The sequence below is a fragment of the Trachurus japonicus genome, chromosome 7 (assembly GCF_045865225.1).
Source record: "Trachurus japonicus isolate A0001 chromosome 7, Traja_1.0".
Taxonomy (NCBI): Eukaryota; Metazoa; Chordata; class Actinopteri; order Carangiformes; family Carangidae; genus Trachurus; species Trachurus japonicus.
Window position 1 is genome coordinate 29163430 of NC_140913.1, and position 25323 is coordinate 29188752.

The following is a 25323-nucleotide window of genomic DNA, read 5'->3' on the forward strand; positions in this document are numbered from 1 at the left end:
GAAGAGAGAGGAGAGAGTGGAGAGAGAGAAATGTGTAGGAGAGAGAGGGGAAGTTGTGCGACCAAGCTTTTGCTTATGTACATTATGTGTTTGTGTTGCACCGACCTCGGAGGCGTTGACTCGTCCCTCCTGGAAGGAACAGCTGGACGGGTCGTGGGTGCACAGGTTGCGGTACTTGCACCAGTGGCAGCGGAAGGCACTGTTCACACACGACAGGCACCTGCACACATAAACACACACACACACACACACACACACAAAGGGTGAGAGTCAAGAAAAGGCAACACAGTCAAGGAGAGTGTGTCGTTGTCGTTGTTGTTTGCCAAAAAGAGGGGGGAAGTGCCACAGAGGAAATGAGTTCACATCCCAAGTGGGCACCTGCTGTTGTTGTTGCCCTTGCGGTTGGCACGGTACCTAATGGATGGCTGCTGGGGAACCGGTTCTCTCCCTCTCTCTCTCTCTGCATATATTTTCCAGCGCCATATATTAACACCGCGCGTCATGTGCGAACACGAGGCTGCACATTAGCCCTGGTAACCAGAATCAGATGGAGGGAGAAAGAGAGAGACGGAGTGGAGGAACGTTGAGTAATGAGGACAAATAAGACATTGGCGCAGCTTGATCCTGCAATTACCATTAGCCCTGCATTGTTGGAGTGCCACTGTAATTACCAGCTGTTAGGTGTGTGTGTATGCGTGTATGTGTGTGTGTTTTTTGCATGCACAATATGTAAGTGAGTGTGTTTTTTGTGCATGTGTCACCAACGTGGGGACATAGTGTACTGTACTAGTACTGCAGCATCAATACCACTGTGTGAAAAAATACTTCCCTCTAACTGCAACTTCTTGAATATTACCAACAAACTTCAGGCGGCAGAGCCACTTAGCCACTGAGCCACTAGTCTGAAGGTCGCTGGTTCGATTCCCAGCTCTTCCAGTGTCTCCCACCACTTGTGTGTGTGTGCTAGAAAAAGTGCTTTCTGTATTGGATAAAACATGAATGGTTGACTCTGGCTTTTAATGTAAAGTGCTCGGTCAATAAGACTTGAAAAGTGCTGTATAAGTGCAGTCTGTTTATTATTGGATTATTATTATAAATGTAGGGCAGCATGGTGGTGCAGCGGTTCGCACTGTCGATTCACAACAACACAGTCGCGTGTCTTCTCTCTGTGTGTGTGGAGGAGCCGTATTCAAGTTTCTTTTTGGTTTATTTCCATTAACAGAAGATGCTGATTAATTAAAAGATTAATTTATTGGCTTGATTGACTTTTCTTCTTGTATGTGCTCCTCCCTCCTCTCTCTGCCAGTCCACCAGAAACCGCCTCCATCAGCTCCTCTTGACCGAGCTACCCCATTTTCCATGTTATTCCATATTCCATGTTGTGAACTGTTGTCTGTATACAACATTTGCCCGTCCTGGATGAGGGATCCCTCCTCTGTTGCTCACCTTGAGGTTTCTCCTGTTTTTTTTCCCCTGTTAGGGGTTTTATTGAGAGTTTTTCCTCAGTCTATGTGAGGGTCTAAGGGCAGAGGATGTTGTTATGATCCTGTGTGAAGCCCTTTGAGACAAACTGTTGGTAAAAATGAGCTAAACAAATAAACTTGCCTTGCCTCAGGCCCTAACTTCTAAGTTTGACAGTGGACAGCAGGTGAAGCGGTGACCTGTTCAACCGCAGCACCTCTGGATTTAACCGATCTGCGGAACATCATGTTGCGTTCAGGTTTTGCTTTTTCATGTTTGACAAAAAAATAATTGTCATCAGTGAGTGAACCACAATACTCATTGGACCTTTTGTGGCTGCACGTCTGACACTGCTCACTCCATGGGGGCAAAGGGTTAATTGGCAAGGATTTTCTCAAGACATGCAAGTGATTCTACTACATGTTGGTTCTGATAGCACATGCACCTTTAAGACTGAGTCCTTTCTGCGGTGACCCAGGTTTGGATCTTTCTCTGCATGTCAAACCCTCTCTCTCTCTCCACTAACTCCAGTCACTGAAAACAACAGGCTTACCTGCAACGTGCTCCAGCTCTATAAGGCTAACGAGTGAAAATTGTCATGTTATTTTTGACTCTTTCAACCACCGCTGGGTTGTTGAATTGAACCGTGTAACAACACGTTGAATGTTTGATGTTCATTATGGTCGTGTTCACAGTGGTTATTGTAGTGCAGTGGCCTCTGCGGTGCACACGCAGCAGAGCAGAGCACTTGAGGAAACGCACTTCACTTTCTAACACTGTGTACTGGTCACATGGATGAATGGATGGAGGGATGAGCAAATGAAAAAGCGACAGCCTGAGGCTAAAAGACATAATGCTCTCTGTGTCTTGCACATAGTGGGGGGACAACACGCACTTTTAATTGATTGTGACTGCGTTTACTACACTATGTATTCATGAACAGTTGTTCAGAGAGCGAATTGTAGTCTCACTTGGCTCTCCATCTCTCCTTCTCTCCTCTCTCTCACTCTCAGAATTAAGGCTGTGTTATGCATACTTGCTTATTGTGAAATATTCATCGGTGCAAAAGCAAAGGGAGGGATCTCTGGCAAGCACACTAATTCAGAACAATAGGGCTGATTCACCTTCAGGCGAATAGTGTGTACAGTATGTGTGGAAGAGAGAGAGAGAGGGAGGGAGATGGAGGGAGCAGGAGTTGGCATCAGAGTGCGAGGGAGAGCGAATGCCCTTTTCAAGTGTATGTATCTTTCTTTGTGTGTGTGTGTGTGTGGCTGCATAAGCAACTCTGTTCGTGGTTGGCGATTAACTGGGCTGATGCGAGAGTCGGTAATTGCTTTCTGTGCTGCTCAGACGGGTTCTCCGACAGCAGACAGCAGTACCAAGCTATAGGGCAGCTTGTATAGTGGTGTGTTCGTATCTGCTGACATGTTTGTGTGCGTGAGACAGAGAATAACACTGCCTGTTTTCATCTTTATCACGGCTATAATGTTTAGTTTGAACATCGAAGGGGACAGTGAAAGGATAATATGACGTGCAGCAGCTCGTACAGCCCCCCCCCCACCACCACCACCACCACCACTTCTCCCCCTGATCTCCATTCAGCGCTGCTCCCAAATCAACCAGGCCTTTGGATCCGGCACAAACAGAAGCTGCCACGCTGGAATGAAGTGAAAGTGATGAAGCAAAGGCATCACAGTTACTGAGATCTCCAATCCAGCATCACTCAATCGGGGGGGACAGACATGAAATCCCCACTGAAGAGCTGTTAGGCACAAAGACGCGTGTGTTTTTGTGCTGCGGGACGTTCGAGACGAAGGCTTCATTAGCTAAAACTTCCTGTTACGGTGCTGTGGCAGCAGCCAGTGATCAGCTTACATTAGTCTTTACAGGGGTTATTTTTAGGGGGAGGGGGAGGGCTGGGCGCTGCATGGGCAAGGTTAAGGACAAATTGTAACTAATTCCCACAGCATTGATCCTGCAGGTTTTTTTTGAGCAGCGGGTCTGAGAGGGCATTGTTTTTTCAATTAAAAGAGAATGAATGGACTCGGGAGGAGGGAGATACTCACAGCTGGTGGACGCTGCAGTTGTAAAACTTGACCTCCGTGCTGATGAGCATCTGACCCGTCTCCTTGGAGTTGAGCCTCAGCTCCACACCCGACCAGTCTGAAAGGGAGAGACACGTTTATTACACTAAAAAACAAACAAACAAATCAGCACACACACAAATAAAATATCATTTAATCTGATGAAATTTTGTTCTCCTGCATTTTGCTGAACAGAGATCTGGCTTTGCTTCTGTTCTCTGTGAAAACAGCCTCTTATCCCCCCGCGAGAATACAGCCTCCATAAATATATGTGTGCAAGTGTGTGCGTGTTGTGTTTGTATATGTGTAAGTGTAGAGCAGCCTGAATTTCAGATGACATTCAGTGTGTAGGAGGTTTGAATGACCCTCAGTGCCCCGTTCTCTCTGCAGCACCTGTTGGGAATCAGACTCTTGTTTCACGCGAGTCTGCGCAGCATGCAGGCTCATCGCTGACTTCTACCACTGCACATTTGTCTCAAAGGATCTGGCAAACAAAGTGGTACAGAGTTCTAGTCCACACAAAACCTCCTCTAGGATTTTTGGTTTTCCATAGTGGAGGAGTGGCAGCTCCTTCTCATGAATTTGAAGCTCATCGTCCTCTTGGTTTCATCCTAACCTCTCCTCCTCCTCCTCCTCCTCCTCCTGCTGTTGCTGCTGCTTTGTTTTAATTTCTCATCTCCTCTTCATTTCCTCTTCGTCTTCACCTTTAGTCTCATTTCCTCTCGTCTCCTTTCCTCTCCTCTTCTCTGGCCACTACTGTTGCACGAGCAATGTCGATGTATAACAGATAGAAAGGTTCACTAGGGGACACAAGATGGAGGAGTGTAGCGTGGAGGTCGGGAGGAAGTGGCCTCCAGGGGAATAAATGTGGAGTGAAAATGGAGGTATAAACAGCTGGAGGGGAGGGGGAGAGGCAAGGAAAGAGGATGAAGGAATGAAGAAGATGGTCAAAAGGGAAAAGGAAGAAGAGGAGGAGGAGGAGGAGGAGGAGGGGGCGTAGATAGAAAGAGGGGGGGAGAAGAATGGTGGGATGGATGGATGGAGGAAGGAAGGAAGGGCTTACAGCGGGGATTGGCTGACATTTACCTGGGGGAGAACATTCATATTAGAGGCTGATGCACCGCTCCCCATGGGAGCTCTGGGCAAACAGGGCTGTCATTTACTCACAGGGAGGAGGATTACCAACCACCCCACCCCCCCCAACCCACCCCCCAAACCCACCCCCCAAAAAAACACACAGTGATTTCCACACACTGCACATAATATATTATTCAGGGTGTTTGGTTTTGCGGCCCTGCAGCCATCTTGGTTTGCAAACAACAGGTTATTTATCGGCAAACAACAGGTGTTTGTGCTCATAATGATATATATATATGTGTGCAAATAGATGTCTCTGTGGAATATGAGGGAATATGCTGCAGGAATGTTGGAAAGGTCGTGGCATTTCTATAAAAACTATATTTGAGGTGATTAGCATAACTCTGGACCCGGACCTGGGAGTTGTTTACCAATATCTTCTTCTCAGAGGAGATAAAAATGGCTGATTGGACTTGACGTGCTGCTTAAAGGGATAGTTCAACATTTTGGCAATTTTGCCTATTGCCATAATCCCTGTTGTTAGGAGTAGATTCATTACCTTTAATTGTCGGTGCAAGCTGTTTTTAGATCGGTGGGGCAGAAATGTGAGTCTGAACTACATTCCAGACACGGCTGCTAGGCGGAGTGATTTCAAGTAGTTCAGAGTATTTGCTTCATATATATGTTATTATTTCATAGCGTGGTGAATGTGCGGGTCATAACTTCTTAACGAGAGCATTTTGGCGTTGTTGGGTTGTGTATTTGATGAGTTTTGAGGGAAAGGCGAAAGTATTGATTCATGAGCAGCTTGCATCTCTGCCCCGCTGATCTAAAAACAGCTTGCACTAACAATTAAAGGTAATGAACCTACTCCTAAGACAAATTTGCCAAAATGTTGAACTATCCCTTTAAATACTGTTTATTACCACCATGAATGATCATTTTTATTTTTACCTCTCTATGCCTTGATGCCCTGATGCAAACACACAAATCCACCATGTTGACTCCCCAGTTCCCAGCTGAGCTCAACCTGCATGTTAGCCCATCGCCTGTTAACCCAGCACCAGGGGAAGTAATGTGGAGAGCTGCAGCTCAGCCGCAGGACCCCGAGACCTCAATCTGATCCTCCAGGAGCTCTAATAGGGCTCGGCCTTGTGTGTAGCACACTTCAGAGCCGCAGAACTGATCCTGGATCAGCGGGAGTTTGTTAAGTAGATGGTGGCTGAGTGTTGAATCAATAAAGATGTTGCATGTTGCATGAGGAGTATAAGAGCGGAGAGGAAGGGGGACATGTGGGAATCACAAAAGGCAGAGTGTGTGTTTGTGGAGTGAGGGTCTCATGTAACTGCTGCTGGCTTGTTTGTTAGTGTTTGTGTGTGTGTGTACCTTGGTCGGTGGGGATGAGGGGGACATCCTTGGCGGCAGGAGACACACACAGTATCTGGTTGCCATTGACCTGCCCGTCCACCTCCGTCAGGTTGCCAAAGGAGCAGGTGATGCCCGCAGAAAGGTCTGGAACATCGCTCACCTTCACCAGCAGCTGCAGGGTGTGGAGGGGAACAAAGGAAGAGCTTGTTTGAACATGGATCAAAATGTGGAGCAAGACACAGACACACAGCCAGGTGCATGTATGATAATCTAACAACAGGGCAAAGAAACAAGGTAAATATATATATATATATTTATTCACACTATTCCACAATAAATTAGCATCTTTGGTGAGATGAGACAATAATAGGCTGGAGAACATGCAGCAGTGCAATGAGCTCCAAATAGAATAAGAACACAGTGCTGCTGGCAAAGCTGCTCAGCCACTTTGCCAAGGATTGTTGCCGTGTCTTAAAAATGTTATCAGCGCCACAATAAGACTGCGTTTAGATCTTCATCTTTTATTTTAGAGAGACGAGAAGAAGAAGAAGATGAAAAAGAAGAAATGATTCCAGTGGTCGAGACAGAGATGTGTGTGAAGGGAAATTGGAAGGAACGTCCGCATATTTGTTAAAAAAAACAAAACAAAACAAACGAATAATATAAAAAATAAATAAAAAAAACACGCATTCACACGCGATGTGCAGCGCAGCAGTACATATGCAATATACCACACACACATAGGAGGCGTTTGAAGTCTCTCTCTGGAGAGCCGGTGGTGACACTGGGGCTGAAGCGTTCAGCTGCTCTGCCTATAAATAAATGTATTCTGCGCACAGGGTGTGTGATCTGGCTCCTCCAGCCAACTGAGGCAGCCTGGATAATTATCACCATGGCATTTCACAGCCTTGTTCCATTAGCTGTTATTTTTGGGCCATAGCGTTTGAAGTTTCTCTTTGTTTTATCTGCCTCTCACTAAACACCGCGGGGCTACTGGGACAGGCGAGGCAGCTGAGCAGCTTAACTGCAGGCCTTTCAAGAGATGCTGACTGTCTCAGTAGCTGACTACACTGCCTCCCTCGTTAGCCGGCTTACTCTGGTACCCATTGAGAGAATGGATGATGTGTGTGTATGTATTTTTTTTTTTTTTTTTTTGAGGACCTCTCGTCTTCCTCTGTTTTACCGTCACCGTGTTTGTGTTGCTTCGCTCCGAGGTTGTGTCAGAGAGATCCTTGATTACAGCAATCACAGCAATCAATGTCTTTTGTTCAATGTAGAACTCCCTGAGTAACCTCTCACATTAATTAGCTCTCATCGTTTCTTTTTTTTTCTTTTTGTGCTTAGACACACATATACAGATAAACACTTGACATCTTCACATGCACACACACACACACAAAGGCAGGTTGCTATGGAAAGTGAGTGTTAACTTGATGATGATCATGATGGGTGTGTTTTTTTTCCTAATTGGTGACAGAGTTATAATGATAAATGTAATCTGATTGTCTTCTCTGTGTTTCATGACATGCGTTACCATGGAGATGGCCGCCGGATGGGACCCTGTGGAATTTGTGAGTGTTTTTTTGTGTGTGTTTTCTGACCCTGCTGTCGCTGTTATGGCTGAGATGGAAGCAAACATAACTGCTAACATGTTTGTAAACCAGACAATGGGGCGAGCTTTTACCGAGGGCGAGCTCCGGGGGGAGATTTCATGTGGTGCAGGGTGACTCACTGCCAGAGCTGCTGCCAGAGTTATCACATTTATTTATTTATTTTATCTTTTTCGTGTTTAACCAGTTCGAGAGAAGCAGTAAAGATGTCATTCCAAAAAAAAAAAAAAAAAAAAAAAGGAGACATTTATGAATATTTTAAAGTGAAATCATCTTTTAAACCATTGAGAATCCTTCAAACCTCTTCGACTTACTGATGATAGGAACTTTATAATGTTGCCAGCTGGATTATATCCTAGATTTGTTTGCTATCGTTATACAGTATACTCACACTAACTTTGCTGAAAATACATCCGTGGAAAAAAAACTGATGTGAATGGACAGCTGGTTAGCAACAAGAACAACACCCTTAATTATCCTTAATAAATGAGTTGTCATTAAGGAGGAAAGTAGCCAAAGCCATTGTACCAGGCTGGAAAGTTGGAGTTTATGGGGATTTCAAAGCCGTGGCCTCTAGTGGCCATGTGAAGAACTGCAGGTTTTGTCACTACCCTTGAGCTGCACTTGTTTTGCACGACCTTAGTGTCAAAATATTACTACTTAAAGGGATAGTTCAACATTCAACAGCTATTTTTAGAATGGCGGAGCAGAGCCGTGAGCTGCTCAGAGCTACGCTACGGAGGCTCATGGGATTTCTTGGTATACCTCATCAAACTCATCAAATACACAATCCAACAACTCCAAAACGCTCTGGTGGACAAGTTGTGACCTGTACATTCACCACGCTATGAGATAATAACAGAACGTTACCAGACAGAGTTGTTTTAGAGGTAAATTCATGTAAAAAAGCTGATACGCGTTGCCTTCAGGGACAGTTTTTCAGCAAGCAGTCTCAGAATTTACTTCTAAAACAACTCTCATGTGTTGAAAGTTGACCTTTAAACTGTTGTGTATAACCTCGTTGCAAGCAGCTTCTTCTACGAAAGTGTTAAACATTTCTCTCAAGCACATGTTGGATGACACAAACGTCGCTGTGGATACAGAGACAACACAAAGTACCAACCAGACAGCAGCCTGACTGAGAACAGCGCTGAATTTTTAAACCCACACCTTCGTCTTGTGACACCAAAACTGTGCGTGACTCATCCATATAATTGAAAATGAACATTAAAACCAAACCAAATGTTGCTGAGCATCCGAGGTGAAAGACACACCAGAGGAAATCGCCTCTTTTTTTGAACCTTCACCAGTGTGAGTGCATAAAAAAAAAAAAAAAAACTAAAGCGTGTCCTTACTTTCAAATGTGCAGCATTCAGTGGACCTTGGACAGGCAGAACCTTTCACTGATGCTCTATCTGCCTTTTCTTTCTGTGTTCTTTTATTTTATTTTTTATTTTGCGTAGTCCATGTGGAAATACTGCACTGTACTCTGCTGCACTTGGACAACTTTAACACCTACACACCCACCCACTCAAACATGTCTTGGCACACATATTGACTGCTCTGTAACAAGTGAGCATATGCACGCTGAAACGCCCACGTAGTAGAGCTCTTCTGAACCTTCCCATCTAATGTTTATGCATCAACCACAATCAAGACCGGGCGAATGTGGGATCATTTAAAATGTTCTGCCTCTGTACGTGGGCAGAGAAATATGTAGATGGGAGCTAATTTTTTCCATTGTGGTGTGTGCAAGTTTGCGGTGTGGTGAGACTGCAGGTGTTTGGCATTTTGTGTGTAGTGTACATCCTGCACATACTAATGAGAGTGTGTCTGTGCAAACTTACAGGAACGCTGGGCTCCGACACCGCAATGCTGTCTGGGTACACCGTGGCCTTCACACACTGGTTGAGGGACGCAGCGAAGCGATACGGCTCATCTGCACGCTCACACCGGTTCCTCTGAGAGCAGCTGAACACAAAGAGTGAGACAGAGACAGAAAGAGGTTACTGACATTGCTGCGAAACAACAAAGCAGACATGTTACAAAAGTACTAATAGGGTGCAAAACACAAATAACTCCATTAATGAACAACTAACAAGAAGAAAAAGAGGTGCTGCCTGGAGTTAGAATAAAAACTAACATTCAGAAAAGTAAAAGGAAAGGTATGAAAACAATGGAACGGAGATAAATACAGACGTTACAATAAAATGCTGCTGTGAAAACACTAAGTGACAATTTAAGTTGCGGCTAAGAAAGGCAAATTGCCAGTGTTGTGACAGAAATCCGAATCATATACAACAACAGCGGGGAGGAGAGGAAAAGACGAGGATTAGGGAAATGTCAAAAACACTGATGGTGAACATTGTCGAAGAAATGGAATATCTAACACTGCCGTAACAAACTAATAAATAAATAAATAGGAAAAAATCCAGCAGTGATGCGGAGGAGGAGGAAATAACAGCGTGTCTCCTTTACATGAGGTTAATAGTCCACTTTCCTCCACAGGATGTGTGACAGGAATATTTTACTGGGTAGACTGGGGCGTAAAAATAGCATGATTGATTGGCTCTAACTGCAACCGGACATTGTATGGACACAGTATAGTTAATGAGCTTTTGATCCACCATCCTTGTCCTATAAGTGAGATGTCCATGCGTTTTATGATAATAAATCAAGTCTATCTTCTATATTAATACTGTGAAAATATCAAAATTTGCACTCTAAAGGCAAAACCTGTGCTCGAAAACAAGCCGTCAGGTTTTCTGTAACTCCGTGATGTCACAACGAAGCAGTTCCTGCTACAGGCCCGGTCCACCTGAAACCCAACATCCATTTGGTTTCTCTGGGTGTTTTTTACTTCAAATCTGCCATGGGATTGTTTGACTATTCATCAAACCATCATAGCCTCCTCTCTGATTGGCTGAGACACCTGTTGTTACTAGAGCTCAAGAGAGAAGCTGAGAGAGGAGATGAGATGGGATTTTGTGATAAAATCTGCAAACGCTTCTTCTCTGATATCAACACTCCAATTAAAAACTGGGGGAAAAGTAAATTATGGGACCTTGGAGGCATCTGGACTGGTCACTAAAAGCCTTTCAAATGTCACCAGATGCTTTACAGTTTCTATATCCGTCGTGTAGATTTGCTTGTTTTATGTCGACTGAAGTTGTAAATGCGACTCGCTCTAAAGCCTGGATACGTTATACGGTTGTTTCATGACTGTTCCTCTCTCTCTCTCTCTGAGCTCAGCAGAACAGATGGCATATTGAAGGCATAATGTGAAACAGTTTTGCCGTTTTGTCGGATTGCTTAAAAACATCAATTACAAAATCGCTCACGCTGGTAGAAAAAAAAAAGAAAGAAAGACAGAAAAGTTTCATTTCATGACACGCTCGCCATCGACAGCATCTGGCTTCTGCGTAGGTGATCGTTCGTTCGTGACTCTCGGGAGCTCTTCCCCGCCGAAACCACATGAAGATGTGGTGGCGGCGGTGGTGGTGGCAACGGCAGAGCAGCCACAGCCACAGCCTCCAGTGGGGTGATTTAATACACCGAATCAACATTAACCATGAAGCCACAGAGCACTAAGCTACTACACACACCCCCAAATTATATCCTTCAATCACTGTGTAACTTTGGAGCCGTAACTAGTGCAAATTATATGCAGTTCACTCATAAGAGATCTTAATGGTCAGACAGTGTATCGAGTACCACACAACACCCCCACAATCCGCCACATCCCTCATTAAAACTCAGCCGTCGCTGCCGCCTCCTCCTTCTTATTAAAACTGTGTGTGTGTCTATGTGTGTGTGTGTGTGTGTGTGTGTGTGTGCCCGCCACCCCATTACACCACAGGCTCTCTGTCCTCATCCAGCCCAGCAGTCTAAGTGTCTGGCTAACTGGCTGTCTGGTCACAGCAGCTCTAATTGGACTCCGATGGGTCAGCCGCTGTCCATGGTGCTGATGTGCCACTACAAGCCTTGTCCATTCTCCCCTGGCTGCCGCTAACTGTGTGTATGTGCGGTGTATGTGTATATGTGTGTATATGTGTGTGTCTGTGTGTGTCAGGGCCCATATCATGCCTCTTAACCACATACTCTCACACATACTGACTCGAAGCTACATCTTCATCCACAGCCTGTGTGTGTAATTATGTTGTCAGAAGTTCAAGCCATATCCAGCAGACTCACATGAGGAGGCACAAGCACAACCAGCGTTTCCACACACATACACACACACATACATACAAACGCTCGTATGCACAGTGCTCCCTTGGGATTTTAGAGAGCAGGAAAGTGTAGAATTAATGTAGTAGTGTGAGTCTCCCACTGGGAGAGGGAGGGGAGGGAGGTGGTGGGAGATTACCTGGTTCTCTCTGTCACCACTTTGGGAAGTGTATTTCTACATATTAAAAGTGACATTTTTTTTTATTTTTTATTATTAGTCCTGATATCTCTTTTCTTTTTTTTGCTCAGTTCGTTTCACACATTTGACTCCCCCACTACTGCGCTTGCCACATCTCCCTCACTCTGTTCCTTTGTCTCACTCGTTCACAAGTTGGAATTAGCTCTCTCTCCTCCGTTCTGAGGCGAGGTGTTACTCCGTCTTCTTTTAACATCCACAATATCAGCAGAAAATTATACTTAATGTGCTTTCAGGTGTGGGGCTACTATGGCAAATGTTTTATGCATGCCCCCCCCCCCACCCTGTACTCCAGCTGTACAAGTAAAGATGCAAAAAAACCAAACAAAAAACAGGGGGTCATTAACTTACAAAAAGCCCCACATTGATTTCCCTCACTGTGATTTTTCTTTTTTTTTTGAAAAATAAAATTCATTTCTGTGCGGTGAAGTAAGATGAGGGTGCAGCAAGGGGGGGTGAGGCGGGAGGAGGAGGAGGAGGAGGAGGAGGAGGAGGAGTACAGGACGGCTGCTGTTGCCATGGTTTCAGGAGATGGCCATTATCTCTGTGTAGTTAGAAGCTGACCCCTTGCCTCTCTCATTAGCTGAAGTGCATGCCACTGAGTGTTGACTAGAATCCTGCCTTCCTCATATTCTCCCTCCTGACCCCCCCTCATCCCCCCCTCCCCTCCCCTTATCCTCCCGCCCCGGCCCCGGCCTGTCACTCACAGCTCGGCCGATGCTTTGTGTTTCCATCACTCAAATTCCTGAGGGCTTGGGGGGGAGCGCGCACGGAGAAATTAGGTGTGTTAGAAGAAGCGAAAAGCATGTTGAATATGTCACTGACAAAGAAGAAAAGAAAAGAAGAAAAAACAACAAACACATATAAACGCCTACATGCATATGCACACACTTGACGTTACAAATGCACGCCGTTCTTATTCCGTAATAAGCATCTGGTAGGTGTTTTCTGTCTCTGTCGGCTCAGCTGCTGCAGGCTGTCGACCTGGGTGTTACACTCTCTAAGCTCTGTCCGTGGTGCTGAAATAGCTGCTGCTTGCACTTCCATCATCACTCCCCTCTTTTGGCATCTACTCTATATAACGCCGCTCTGAGATGCGAGTGCGATTGTAAGTGGCAGTCGCATCTCGTACGGTCGTGTAAGGTGAAAACTACAAAAACGTACGCATAAAAAGGAACACACACACACACACACACAAAAAAAAAACTCAAAGCAAATACTGTTTCCTCCTGTGGCGGCTTTGTGTGGGCTACGCTGTTGGAGCTGCAGCTCTGAGGTGCAAATGAACCGAGACATTAGATCTAGTAATCTAATACAGTAACCCTATGTGTAATGTACAATGTCATCTGAGGTGTTGAGACATTTTCTACGGTGCAGGAGGATGAAGGTTGCAGGAGGCAAAAGACCTCTGGGTCTCCTGCTTCTTATTCTATTGCCCCAGACAGGCAATTACACTGTTGTCTCTGCTGTGTGGAGCCTTGACAGACACACAGGCATATGAAGACACACAAACACACAACCCCTTGTTCAAGGGACCATAGCCAGAGACATAAAAATGAACATATATATGCATAATAACATTAAACCTTCACACCCTCCCTCTCTCTCTCTGTCTCACACACACACACACAAACTCACACACTCACACATCCTGGCCTTGACAGCAGAGCAGGAGACAGGAGAGGCAGGCGACAGGGAGAGATTTCTGTTCTGTTATCCCTCCTCCTCCTCCTTCTCTTCCTCCTCCTCCCCTTCCCTTCCCCTTACCACATCTTAGGACTTCAGTGAAAGTGTGAAGGCCTGTCTGATTGCAGCTCTGGCTGTGAGCACCGTGTTTAAAAACAGGAGGGGAGAACAGAGGGAGCCATTTTAAAAAATCACCTTCCTTCCCTTTACAAGAAGCCAGGCCACAAAACAGAAGGCAGCACAGCAAAAGGGAAAAAAGAAAAAAGAAATGAGAACAGAGCAGAGACGCTTCGGTGGCAGAGGGAGGGGGTGGACCGGTGGAGAAGGACTGGTGGTGGGAAGATGTAGGTACAGAGAGGAGGAAACTAGATGTATATTGAATATTTGATGGCGCCTAACAAAGCTTTACTAGTCTTAAGTGGGAAGCCGTTATGTTGCAGAATCACCGGTGTGATTTGATTTGGTTGAACAGAGCAGAGTCTGGGGGACGGAGACATGTTAATGTAAACATGTATGAAGACTGACTGCACTGGGATTTTGGCTTCCCCGACATGAAACGAGGAATCATTAGGTGAGCGGTGATGCACACACACGCACACACACACACGCTGCCTCCTCCCTCCCCTGTTTGAGTGATTCAGGGCATTTGTTTTCTTACTGCTGCATCTAAAGTATGAGAGCATCCATTTAAATGCAGCAGACCACAGGAGCTACAAAGGGAAGTGGAGGAGGGATAAAAATCTCAGGGCTGACATGGTGTGAGGGGGGCCGCGTTTGAAACCCACAGTTCATGTCAGGGGTCAAAACCCTCCCAGTGCAACTCGTGGTCCGTCTCCTGTGGCGACTGATAATGTCGCTGCACAGCGTGACCATAGCACACACACACACACACACACACACACACACACACACACACACACACACACACACACACACACACACACACACACACACACACACACACACACACACACACACACACACACACACACACACACACACACACACACACATTTCATCTTCTTAAAGATCCTGAAACTATTGTAGTGTAAACTCATAACGACACAAATGGTAAAACACACACATGTGGTTTATGCAAATCCCAGAGTGTGTCGGTCTCTGTCGAAGCCACCGGATGGTTTACAAAGAGACTATTGCTCGGTGCTGTGCATAAAGCTATAGCTTCACTTTGTGTGGGCCGAGCACAAAAGAGAGAAAGAGAGAGAAAGCTAAAGAGGAGGAGAGAGAGAAAAAAAAGGATGCAGTGGAGAGATGGAAACGTTTCAAAAGGAAAATGTATGAGCAAGCGAGAGACAGACACACCCACTGAGCTTTTAGCTTTTATATTAAAACTAGTCCCTGTGTCAGATGATGTGTGTGTATTGTAACCTGCTCATACACAGCCGTCATGTCTCGGTGTGGGAGGAATCTATGGAAATACTGATAGACCTGCATGTTCCTGATCGATATCTCATTAGGCACAATTGGGAAGATGGATGCAGCTTCCCTCTGACTGCTAACTGCGGGCCGCGGCTGATGAGTCGGCCATTAGACACACAGTCTGACATCCACAATGGGCTGAAGCAGCCATTTTCATTGCTGGGCTAATTGTTGTTGCCACTGGTACATTAGAGGAGATTTTTATGGTCGGTGTTCGACATCATCCGCAGCAGCAGGAGCAGCAGCAGCAGCAGCAGTAGCAGAGGCATCACTGTGGAGGAGAGGAGCATGCTGCCATTTAAAAAAAAAAGGATAAGTAGCGTCAACACCCACCACCTCCTCCTCCTCCATCATCTTAAAACCTGGGTCACCTTCCAAAATAAGAGTCCTCTATTTAAGAACCTGGCTGCGTCCCAGAAACCTGCCACTTCCTGTCGACGCACGGCGAATAAACATCACCGGGAACTCCAAAACAAATCGTCTGACAGGCTTTAAGCTCGTAACACCAATTTGCGAACAGTGGACAGCGGTGCCAGTATGGCTGCCGTGTGGGCCGCCGCTGCTGCTGCTGCTGAAACAGATCTGAGCGGTTCAGCCTCATGGAGACTGACAGTACAATACGATACAGCATCACAGCGTAGTAGTGAGATATGTTATTCTGCTCAGAGCCGGGGCCCTGTAATGCTGACTCACTCTCTCTCTCTCTGCTGGGGCCGTACTACACCAATAGCCCTGAGCTGTCATCCACACAACAAACTATGGCGCTGATTTGGACACGCTGAACAGAATTCCTCTTGTACGTGTTACATAACGAACAGCGATCGCCGTCCACAGTCGGATTGTAAAGCGTATAATAAATAGCGATGCTTCAGAAGGGGAGGGACTGGATATACTGGTTAAGCGCTGACCCCTGGCACCGGATCACTCGTCCAATCTCAACTCTTGGACACAAAGTCAGACTAATCTGGACAAATCTCAACCCCCCTCCGCTCCCCTCTTCCCCATCCCCATCCGGAACCCCGCCAGGACTTCCTTCTCCTGGAACGTGTGAGCGAACTAAGAGGATGGAGGGAGAAGCGGAGTGATGTGGGACATTTTTGAGATGGAAAAGCCTCTTTTGGGTGTGATTAGAGAGCTAATCTAACAACCATGAGGCTGAGGGGAGGGGGAGAGGAGGAGGGGGAGAGGGGGAGAGGAGGCGGAGGAGGGAGAGAGTGAGGGAAAGCATCAGCATAACTCCATGTTTTTGGATTGTGGTCAGACGGAGGCTGAACGACCCATTCACAGGACGGCGACTGAAGAGCGCTCGAGATGATGAGCTTCCTTTGAGCTGCAATCAAAACGCCGCTCGGTTTTTGTGGGCCGACGACGAGAGTGTGCAGCATCAAACACTCTCTCTCTCTCTCTCATTCTCATCCCTGCATTCTTACCCATCTCTCTCTCTCTTTTCTCTTTTTTCCCCTCCTCCTCCTTCTCCTCCCCTCCCTCCTTCTCATTCTTCATGCATTCAGTGGATGCCTAGCAGCTGCTGGTAATTAAAGGGACTTTAGAGTCTCACAACATACTGAATCAGAGGAAGAAGAAAGAGAGCGGAGAGACAGGAGAGACAAGAGACGCTATATACTTCTGGCCAGCTCATCACCTCGTCTCACTGTCTCACCGTCTCACACTCCTATTCCTCCTCCTCGTCCTCACTGGAAAGCAAGCTAATGCCCCTCTGTGTTGCTAATTAGCCGCCTTTAGAAAGCTGCACTTCAGCGAGCATGCACACACACAAACATAAAGAAGACGTGAAAAAAAGAAAGAAAGAAGGAGATGGATATTTTAGATGGCAGCTGGGGATCAAAGTGATGGGTGTTTATGTGTGACAATCCAGTCATCTCTGGAGTGTGTGGAGGAGCTCATTCCAGAGAGGGTGGGGGGTGGTGGGGATGGGGGAGATGAGATGAGCAGCGTAGCTTAGATGCTAGCTTTACTATGAAGGCCTCAAACATGGGAAAAAAAGGGGGCGAGAGATAATTTTGCAAAGTCAACAATGGCTTACAGGATGGATGATGATGGAGAACTGGAGGGAAATAGAAGTGGAAAAAAGGGGGAGGAGGTGGTTGGTGAAAGCAGCTGTGGATGATGGCACCATGGCTGGTAAGAAATTACATTTTTGGGTATGTGTGTGTGTGTGTGTGTGTGTGTGTGTGTGTGTGTGTGTGTGTGAAATGAGGGGGCGCAGCTGCTTTTCTCCGGCAGAGTCTGACACGTCGTCGTCGCTTCGGGTCTCGGTTCGTATTGTCGTCTCCATGATAATCAAACCTGCACACATCCAGAGCGTGTTTACATCAAGCAGCTCCAGATCATTTAACGAGATTACATAATTAATCGAGCACCTGTAATTCTTCACATTCCGCCGCTTTCCGTGGCATTTGTGAGTTTTATCCATAATGAATGAGTGAAGGAACATAGGCCGCCGTCTGGAGGTGAACCAGGGTTTCTGCAGTCGCACCCCCGGCTCCTTTTCCTATGCGTTATTGTAGGTGAGTTCCTGGCGGATGATGTAAAGTGGCAGCACGATGTGACGTCTTTGTCTGAAAGGGAAAAAAAACAACAGCGCCTTGCCTTGCCTTGCTCTCCTCAGGAAACTCAGGAACTTTAACACCAGCCGGCGACACAATGCCCACGATCTGCAAACCACTGACCGAGAGTGTTGCCGCTGCATGACATTCAACATCGTGTCATCGCGGACTCCATGGAAACCGCTCGGTCAAACAAAACAAGAGCAAACTGGCACGAATCAACGTCAACCGGGCCGGAAAGATCACTGGACACAAACAACAACAATCGAGCCACAGAAAGGCGACCCAGGTCTACCAGGACCCCACTCACCCCCTCCATTGTGCTGTCCAGCTGTTACCATCAGGCTGGACAACTGGTCCTTTGTACCTCAGCTGTGATTCCATCCTTATATAATGTATAATGACATCTGTGTTGTGCGGTTCTTGCCATTATTAAAGATAAATTTATTATTCATTTATTTAGGTTTAATGGACAATAAAGTGGTATAAGTCTAATCCCATGTCTCTTCCCTTAACTAGCACTTGGTTTTCGAATGGCCGCCAAAGGGAGATACCACCTTGGCGATGAAATGAGAAGTGTCACTGTAGAAGCTGCTGTGTTACTGTGGCATGAGCTTTAAAGGGATAGTTCAACATTTTGGCAAATTGGCCCATTGCCATAATCCCTATTGTAATAGCAGTAGATTCGTTACCTATATTTGTCGATGCAATCTATTTTTAGAACGGCGGAGCAGAGCTGTAAGCTGCTCAGAGCTACGCTATGGAGGCTAATGGAATTTATTGGAATTTTTTGGTTTCCCTCATTAAACTCATCAAATACACAATCCAACAACTCCAAAACGCTCTGGTGGACAAGTTGTGACCTGCACATTCACCACGCTATGAGATAATAACTGCTCTTAAAAGAATTGGGACTCCCTACCACTACACGAGAACGCGCAAAAGCGAGTGCTAGGGTCAAAACCTAGGGAAAGTGGGTAAAATGGGACAGGGTTTAAGTTTAGAAGAAGCTCGATATACTCAAAAAAAAAAGGAAAAACTCCTTCCTCATCTTTTCCATTTCTGGCATTTCCACGTTGTTCATTATCTGCACACTAGACAACAAGATGTAGCAGCATGAAGAGCTAACTAACTATCAGTCCAGTAGTAAACTCAGCCGGAGCTGACAGGGGTCCTGCCACCCTCATCGCAGGGTCAGAATGGAGAAAAGGACCCTCCCTTTTCTCTGTGGTGGTGGTGTGGGGTGGGAGGGGGGTGTGGATTAGGAGCAGGGACAGGTGGCACGAGGGTCCGCGGCGTTGGGAGAACAGATGGCTGATCTGACGTGAATCGGGGTGCTGACCTTTTCTCCCCACACTACAGTACAGCGATCAACACAGGTGTTTATGCATGTACACAAAAATTGAAGCACACACACACATGCACACACGTCCATTTTCAGACGCACAAACAGATGTTGCCTCCTCGCAGCTGCTTTCCACCGTAACAACTTTCACCATGACCCGTTCACCTCTCGGCAGCATCAGGCGTCTTACAGCCGCTGGTTGGTTACTGGACTGGAGTTCCTAGCATCCTGAATTATTCCATTCCCCACCACCTCTACACAAAAGCATATGATTAACAGCCGAGCACGGAGGCTAATGTTGTGGTAAATGATCCCTGTGTGAAGGCACGCAGGCTGCAGAGAGAGAACGCACAGAGCCTTTTTTTTTTTTCCCCTCCGTCGGCCCCTCCCTCGCCCACCTCGGCTGGGCGCGATGCTGAATTACCTTGTCGCTAGGCAATTATTTGTCCTGTCCCGGCTTTGGAGTGATGTAAATTACTTTAAGTGCACTTTGCAGGGGCCGCCATCACGATAATGATGATTGCGGTGGTGCTCTGATACACACAAATATTCAAGCTATACCTTTAAAACGAGGCGAGGGTCTGCATTTAAGGAGGTGTGTATGGGGAAGGAAGAGGGGGGGGGGGGGTTCAAGACACAACCGCCAAGGAAAACTGATGAGGGAACGTGTGAGTGTGAGTGTGTGTGTGTTCTTGAGAAACAAAGGAGAGAGTAATGGAGCTGGATCAGAGTCTTTTAGCATTGTTGCATTCACCAGCTCGCCATCATCTCACCCAACTACCATCACTTCAGGCCCATTTACTGATGAACACGTTGATGAATCCCTCATAAATATATCACAATTTTTTCCCCCCAAGCGCTTTGATTTTTTTTGTTTTTGTCTTTTTTTTCCCCTCATGTTTGGTCCTGTATGTAGAAGTTGTTCCTGCTGCAGTAACGCTCCCTGTCCAGCAGGTGTCACTCATGGCCTCTTACGCCTGTTCTCCTCTTCCTATGGCTGCTGATGTTACAGTGGGAGGTAAATAACTCCTTCCTGGCTCTGAACATGCACAAAATATAAATCATTATTATGTCTGGACACCCCCCCTCAGGTTTCTGAGAGGTCACCAGGAGAGAGGGGGATAATTTATTTCTACTACAGTTGCATCCACGAGTAACCTGATGAGAGGGTGTAGTCGTATGTTTCAAACACTTTCCGTATTAAAACATTAAAAAGCAAAAAGTTTATCACATGCTAGACCCTTAGACGAGATCAAACAGGGGTCTGTGGTGTAATATGTGTCAGTTTATGGATCTTTGATGTGAAAAAGACTACGTCCATTGAGGCATATGTGATGATTTATATTCAGGGCTGATGGTTCAGAATAAATCTCTCCACACAGACTGAATGCTCTCACTTCCTGTTAAGATTAAGCCATGTCAGACAGCAAGAAACTCTGAACCAGCTCTGCTGCATCTTAAAGACACAGCCAGCAAGCTATCCATCTCCAGTCAGACACCGGCTCCTCTCCACACACTCTTTACTTGAGCTTCCAGATAAACAGGAGGGAAAAAAAATAAATAAAAGAAAAGCCGCCTCTGCCTTTGTGAAGGAGCATTTTGTTGGGAGATGTCTGGGTCTAAAATGTCTGTAAACAGTCTGAACGATCGGGGATGGGGGAGAATACTCACATGTTGTGCAGGACACACCAGCCACAGTGTGGGTCTCCAGAGCTCAGACACTCTCCACAGGTCCCGTACTGCTCACATGACTCGATGGGAACTTGTGTGACCTGGAAACACATTGAAAAAAGAAAAAAAAAATGGGTCAAAGCTACAATATAGACTGACAAACATCACAAGATGCACAGAGCGAAGCCTCCAGGTTTGTAACAAGTCTCCATTTGCCGCCACGGTGTTAAACTGTTGACCTGATGAACCAGAGAGATATACAATGAATGAATACACTATAGCGCCCAGGCCTCCGCTGTATACGTCAACGTGTGAGATGTCAACTGCATGGGCAACTGTTGCCTTCATCTTAAGCCAAACAGTAGTGAGCAGCAGCTGGGATCAGTTGGCCAGAGAGAGAGAGCTGTCTCTCTGCCATCAATGGGCTTTTGTCTGCAGCGGGGCTACATCTGTTCACCAAGGTAGAGCCTGTACAAACACACCTGTACACAGAGGAGGAGTGACAGCAGCATGTGCAAAGTCCGGCTTTATTACAAAAGTGTGAAATGTGGCAGGAGTGAAAGTTATTATAAGGAGTGACAGGGCCATTTTTCACCACTTCGGTTTTATTAGAAAAGTGTAACTGGATTTAAGAGCTACAGAAATTAGCTGCAACTATAGGAGCAACTTCTCCCTCAAGCTTATGTTAAGATCAACTTTATTAAACAATAACTTACTAAACAGCTTCAATGGCTGCGGCAAAATTAGGAAACTGAAGTTCAAGCTGTTTTGAAAAACATAAAAGAACGAATGGAGTTTTTAAAACTGGTTCTTCAGAGCAAAACATGTTGAGACTGTCAACAGCAAAGAATTTGAATAAGCACATCCACTGCAAAGCAAACACACTCCCACGCCCACGAGTCCACACACACACACACCCACATTTGAATAGAGAACAAACACCTCTGTCTGTGCTTACGTGATTGACAGTAAAACGTACACAAGGTGGAGAATTTGCATTGTGTGTGTGACTGCTGGACGGCTGGAGCTAGATCTGGGATCAGCTGCTACAGTCAGTTTGTATAGGTACAGGAGTGTGTGTCTGTGTCTGTGTGTGTGTGTGTGTGTGTGTGTGTGTGTGTTTGTGCGCCAGACAAGGCTCTGCTTAGCCACATGTCGCTCAGTCTGCTTGTGTGCGATCAGCAGGTCAGCAAGTGTGTGCACGCATCTGTGTGTGTGTCTTTAAGTGTCTGTCTGCCTCCGCTGCATCACACCTGCATCTCACTGTGTCAGGAGGAGTCAACGTATACACACACCGACGCGACACGAGCTGCACAACACAAACATCGGCGACGGCGGTGGTGGCGGAGCACGAAAAGCGTAGGCTGAAGAAAAAGTGAAAAGCTCAGACTCTGACATGGATTCATTTTCACTCCTGTCTGTCTTTCAATTTCCTGGCAATTGCCTTGTTGTATAATGACAGCCGACTCTGACAGTGCGTTCTCCGCTCAGCTTCCAACCTCAGGCTCAGATCAATGCCTAATAAGTGGCTCCTCTGCAAAAACGTGGGGGGGAGTGAATGAAGGGTGCAAATAACACCTTTTAAGTGTTTTTTTTTTTTCGAACCTTGTGCGAATCACCAGCGACTGGGTGATATTAATTGCTGTGAGGAAGAAGAGATAACAGCTGGGTGTCCATCACTGGCTGCTCTTTATTACAATGCATCAAATTTCTGGAACAAAAACAACAGAAAACAGCCGACAGCAAAATTTGTAACATGTGCTCAGTATTGCGTGGCCTATGAAAAGCTGTAGTTGGCAAATCTGTCAGCTGCTGTTCCAGCCTATATATATATATATATATATATATATATATATTTTTTTTCTTTTGTTTTGTCTCCTCAAAAGCTCAATAACCCTCCACCTGTCTCCGCCTGGTCCTACACCCTGCGGCAACACAGAGATGGACCCCGGGGACAAAGAGAGCCATTGACACGCTGGGACGTTGATAGTCCCTGCACTGTGTGTGTGTGTATATGTATGTATGTGTGTGTGTGTGTGTGTGTGTGTGTGTGTGTGTGTGTCAGCTCCGCCACGGACGCTCCTGTTAGATTAACCCCCTGTCACCTCGACAAACTCTATTTGTGTGTGTGTGTGTGTAGCTCGGGGACAAACAGGTGGCATGCTGTAATGAGCTGCAGACGGGGTCACATCAGCAGCAGAAGCCACAACTGATGACAAACAAGCCCACCAGGAGCGAGGAAGCAGCAGCAACTTGCAAAGTCTGCGTATACGTATCTCAAAGTCCCTGAAATCCCCCCCCCCCCCCTCCAAGAAAAAAAAAAAAAAAGGCTTCAGAAGCTTCACAAAACATGTGGTGAAGCTGCCGAAACTCTAGAATATAACTTTCACAGAGGCTCCGGCTCCATGAAAGGGTTACAGTGTGGAGACAGCTGTCAGCGGGAGGAGGGGGGGTGGGGGTGGGGGTGGGTCCCGTATGGAGACAGACATACACCGACTGCTGTCAGCTGATACAGACTCCAATACAAAAAGGTAAAGTGTGTGTGTGTGTGTGTGTGTGTGGGGGGGGGGGGGGGTGTATAGAGGAAAACAAAAACCTGACAACTGAAAAGGTGCAGAATAAGAGAGACTGTACATGTACTGTATGTGTGTGTGTGTGTGTGTCTGTATTGATGTGTAGACCCAACATAGGCCAGTAGTGGAGATGGAGAGGGGGGAGAGGGTGTGAGGAGGGGAGGGGGGGGCATCACAGCAGCTGTTACCCAGCACACGCTACAGTCACTCAACCCAGCAGGGCAGCACAATGAAGCCCCTTCTCCCACTGTGTGTGCATGTGTGTGTGTGTGTGTTTGTAGGCACACATGCACTGCGCCATAACGGATGTCCAGATTGTTGTTCCTGTGTTTCCAGGGAAGACAAAGACGCGCTGCGTGTGCTCTGATATCCACTCCAACTTTCTCTCTCTCTGCGTTTCCCACACCAACACGTTTGCAGCCTCAGCTTCAGCCTCAACCGAGCCGAGCCGAGCTGAGCCAGACTCAGCATTGTCACCGAGAGGCACAGCGCTCCGGCAAATGCATGCTAATAAAATTCCAGCTTAAGATGACCTTAGCAGGGGGTTATTCAACCAGAGAGGCTACAGTGGAGCCGCATACTGCAGCAACCTGCGCTGCTGACTGACAGCCTGGGGTTAAAACAACAGCTTCCTCTCTTTCAAAAGGCTCAAGTTGAATAGGCTTCAGCTTCCATTATTATTATTATTATTATTATTATTATTATTATTATTATTATTATTATTATTATTATTATTATTATTATTATTATTATTAGGATTACTGCCAAGCCGTCAGTATAGCGCAGCACTGCTGGGTCTGTCACTGAAACCTCTGAGCTCTTGTGCCAATGCTCAGCCTCCGTCCACACACCAGCAGGTGTAACACAACTGAACTTCTTATCAACCACAATCACAACATTAAAGAACAGCTGCCACATAACACAATCTGTTGCTAATGAGCTCTTTCATTGTGTTTTTATAAAACAATTAAAGGTCCAATCTTGTACAAAGTGAGATTTCCGTGTGATTTTTTATTACAAAGCTGGTCTTGGCTCTAAATTAATACTCTGAAAATATCAAAGTGCTCAGTTAACATCATTTCACACAGGCTGTGTTCAGAAACTGAGCCTTAAAATGAGCTAATGTCTGAAACTTTGTGATGTCACAGTGAAATGGTCAGCCATGCCCCCCAGCACCGCCCAACATCCAACCATGCAGGATTTGGTTTCTCTATAAGTGTTTAGCTGAAATCTGCTGCTTTATACTCAAACAATCAGAAAACAATGAGCCAATCAGTATTAGTACCCTCTTTTGATTGGCTGACCGAGATTAGCGATCCTTTCTGGCGTGATATCTTCTTATAGATCATCACAAATGTAAAATACAGGATCATTGATGAGGTGACAGGTGACAAGACTGTGTGGACACAAGCTTAATAAAAAAAAAGTGTTGATGCCTTCTTCCAGCAAGAAGATAGGGCAAAGAGAAGAAGAAAAAAAAACTCTCATTCACTTGTATTTCCTGGCCACCTGTTAAGACAGTCTGCTGCTCATTTTTAATGTCATTCTGAGTGAAGAAGAGCGCTAACAGAGGGCAGAGGCGTTTGGCTCTGGCACCCAGGAGATGCTGACAATGTCTGTGCATTAGAGAGCAGCAGGACTCGTTTTCATCTGCCCCCATGCATCTCTGTGGCTGAGAATAAATGGTGGCTCCATTTCAGCTCCTCTGCCCTGAGACCCAGCAGCCACACTCGCTGCACCTCTGTGATGGATGGGGCAGAGAGAGGAAGAGAAGAACTGAGAAGAAAGAGTAGAGAGGGGGGGAGAGAGCAGAAGAAGTAGAAACGGCCCATTGGCTCTGTGCTGCGATGAGACCCAGTGGTGCCAGATGTGCATGGCCATGCTGAGCTGAGAGGGAGAGCAGCAGCAGAAAGAGAAGGAAAAAAAAAAATCCCACCGTCACCAGTAATGCAGAGGAAAGGAAACTGTAATTTGCAAGCTGTTGCCAGGGCAACAGGCCTGGCACTGACCTCAGG

General features: G+C 46.2%; 1 protein-coding gene across 1 annotated transcript in view; it reads right to left on the reverse strand.

The window, feature by feature from the left end:
• plxna2 (plexin A2) overlaps positions 1–25323 on the reverse strand; it is a 195692-nt gene that overhangs the window by 86308 nt on the left and 84061 nt on the right. The window contains exons 4-8 of the mRNA XM_085782734.1: positions 20736–20836; positions 9448–9571; positions 6009–6162; positions 3528–3624; positions 106–220 (exon numbers count right to left, since the gene is read on the reverse strand). Of these exons, the coding sequence (XP_085638860.1) occupies positions 106–220; positions 3528–3624; positions 6009–6162; positions 9448–9571; positions 20736–20836 (591 nt within the window). The remainder of the gene's footprint in view (positions 1–105; positions 221–3527; positions 3625–6008; positions 6163–9447; positions 9572–20735; positions 20837–25323) is intronic.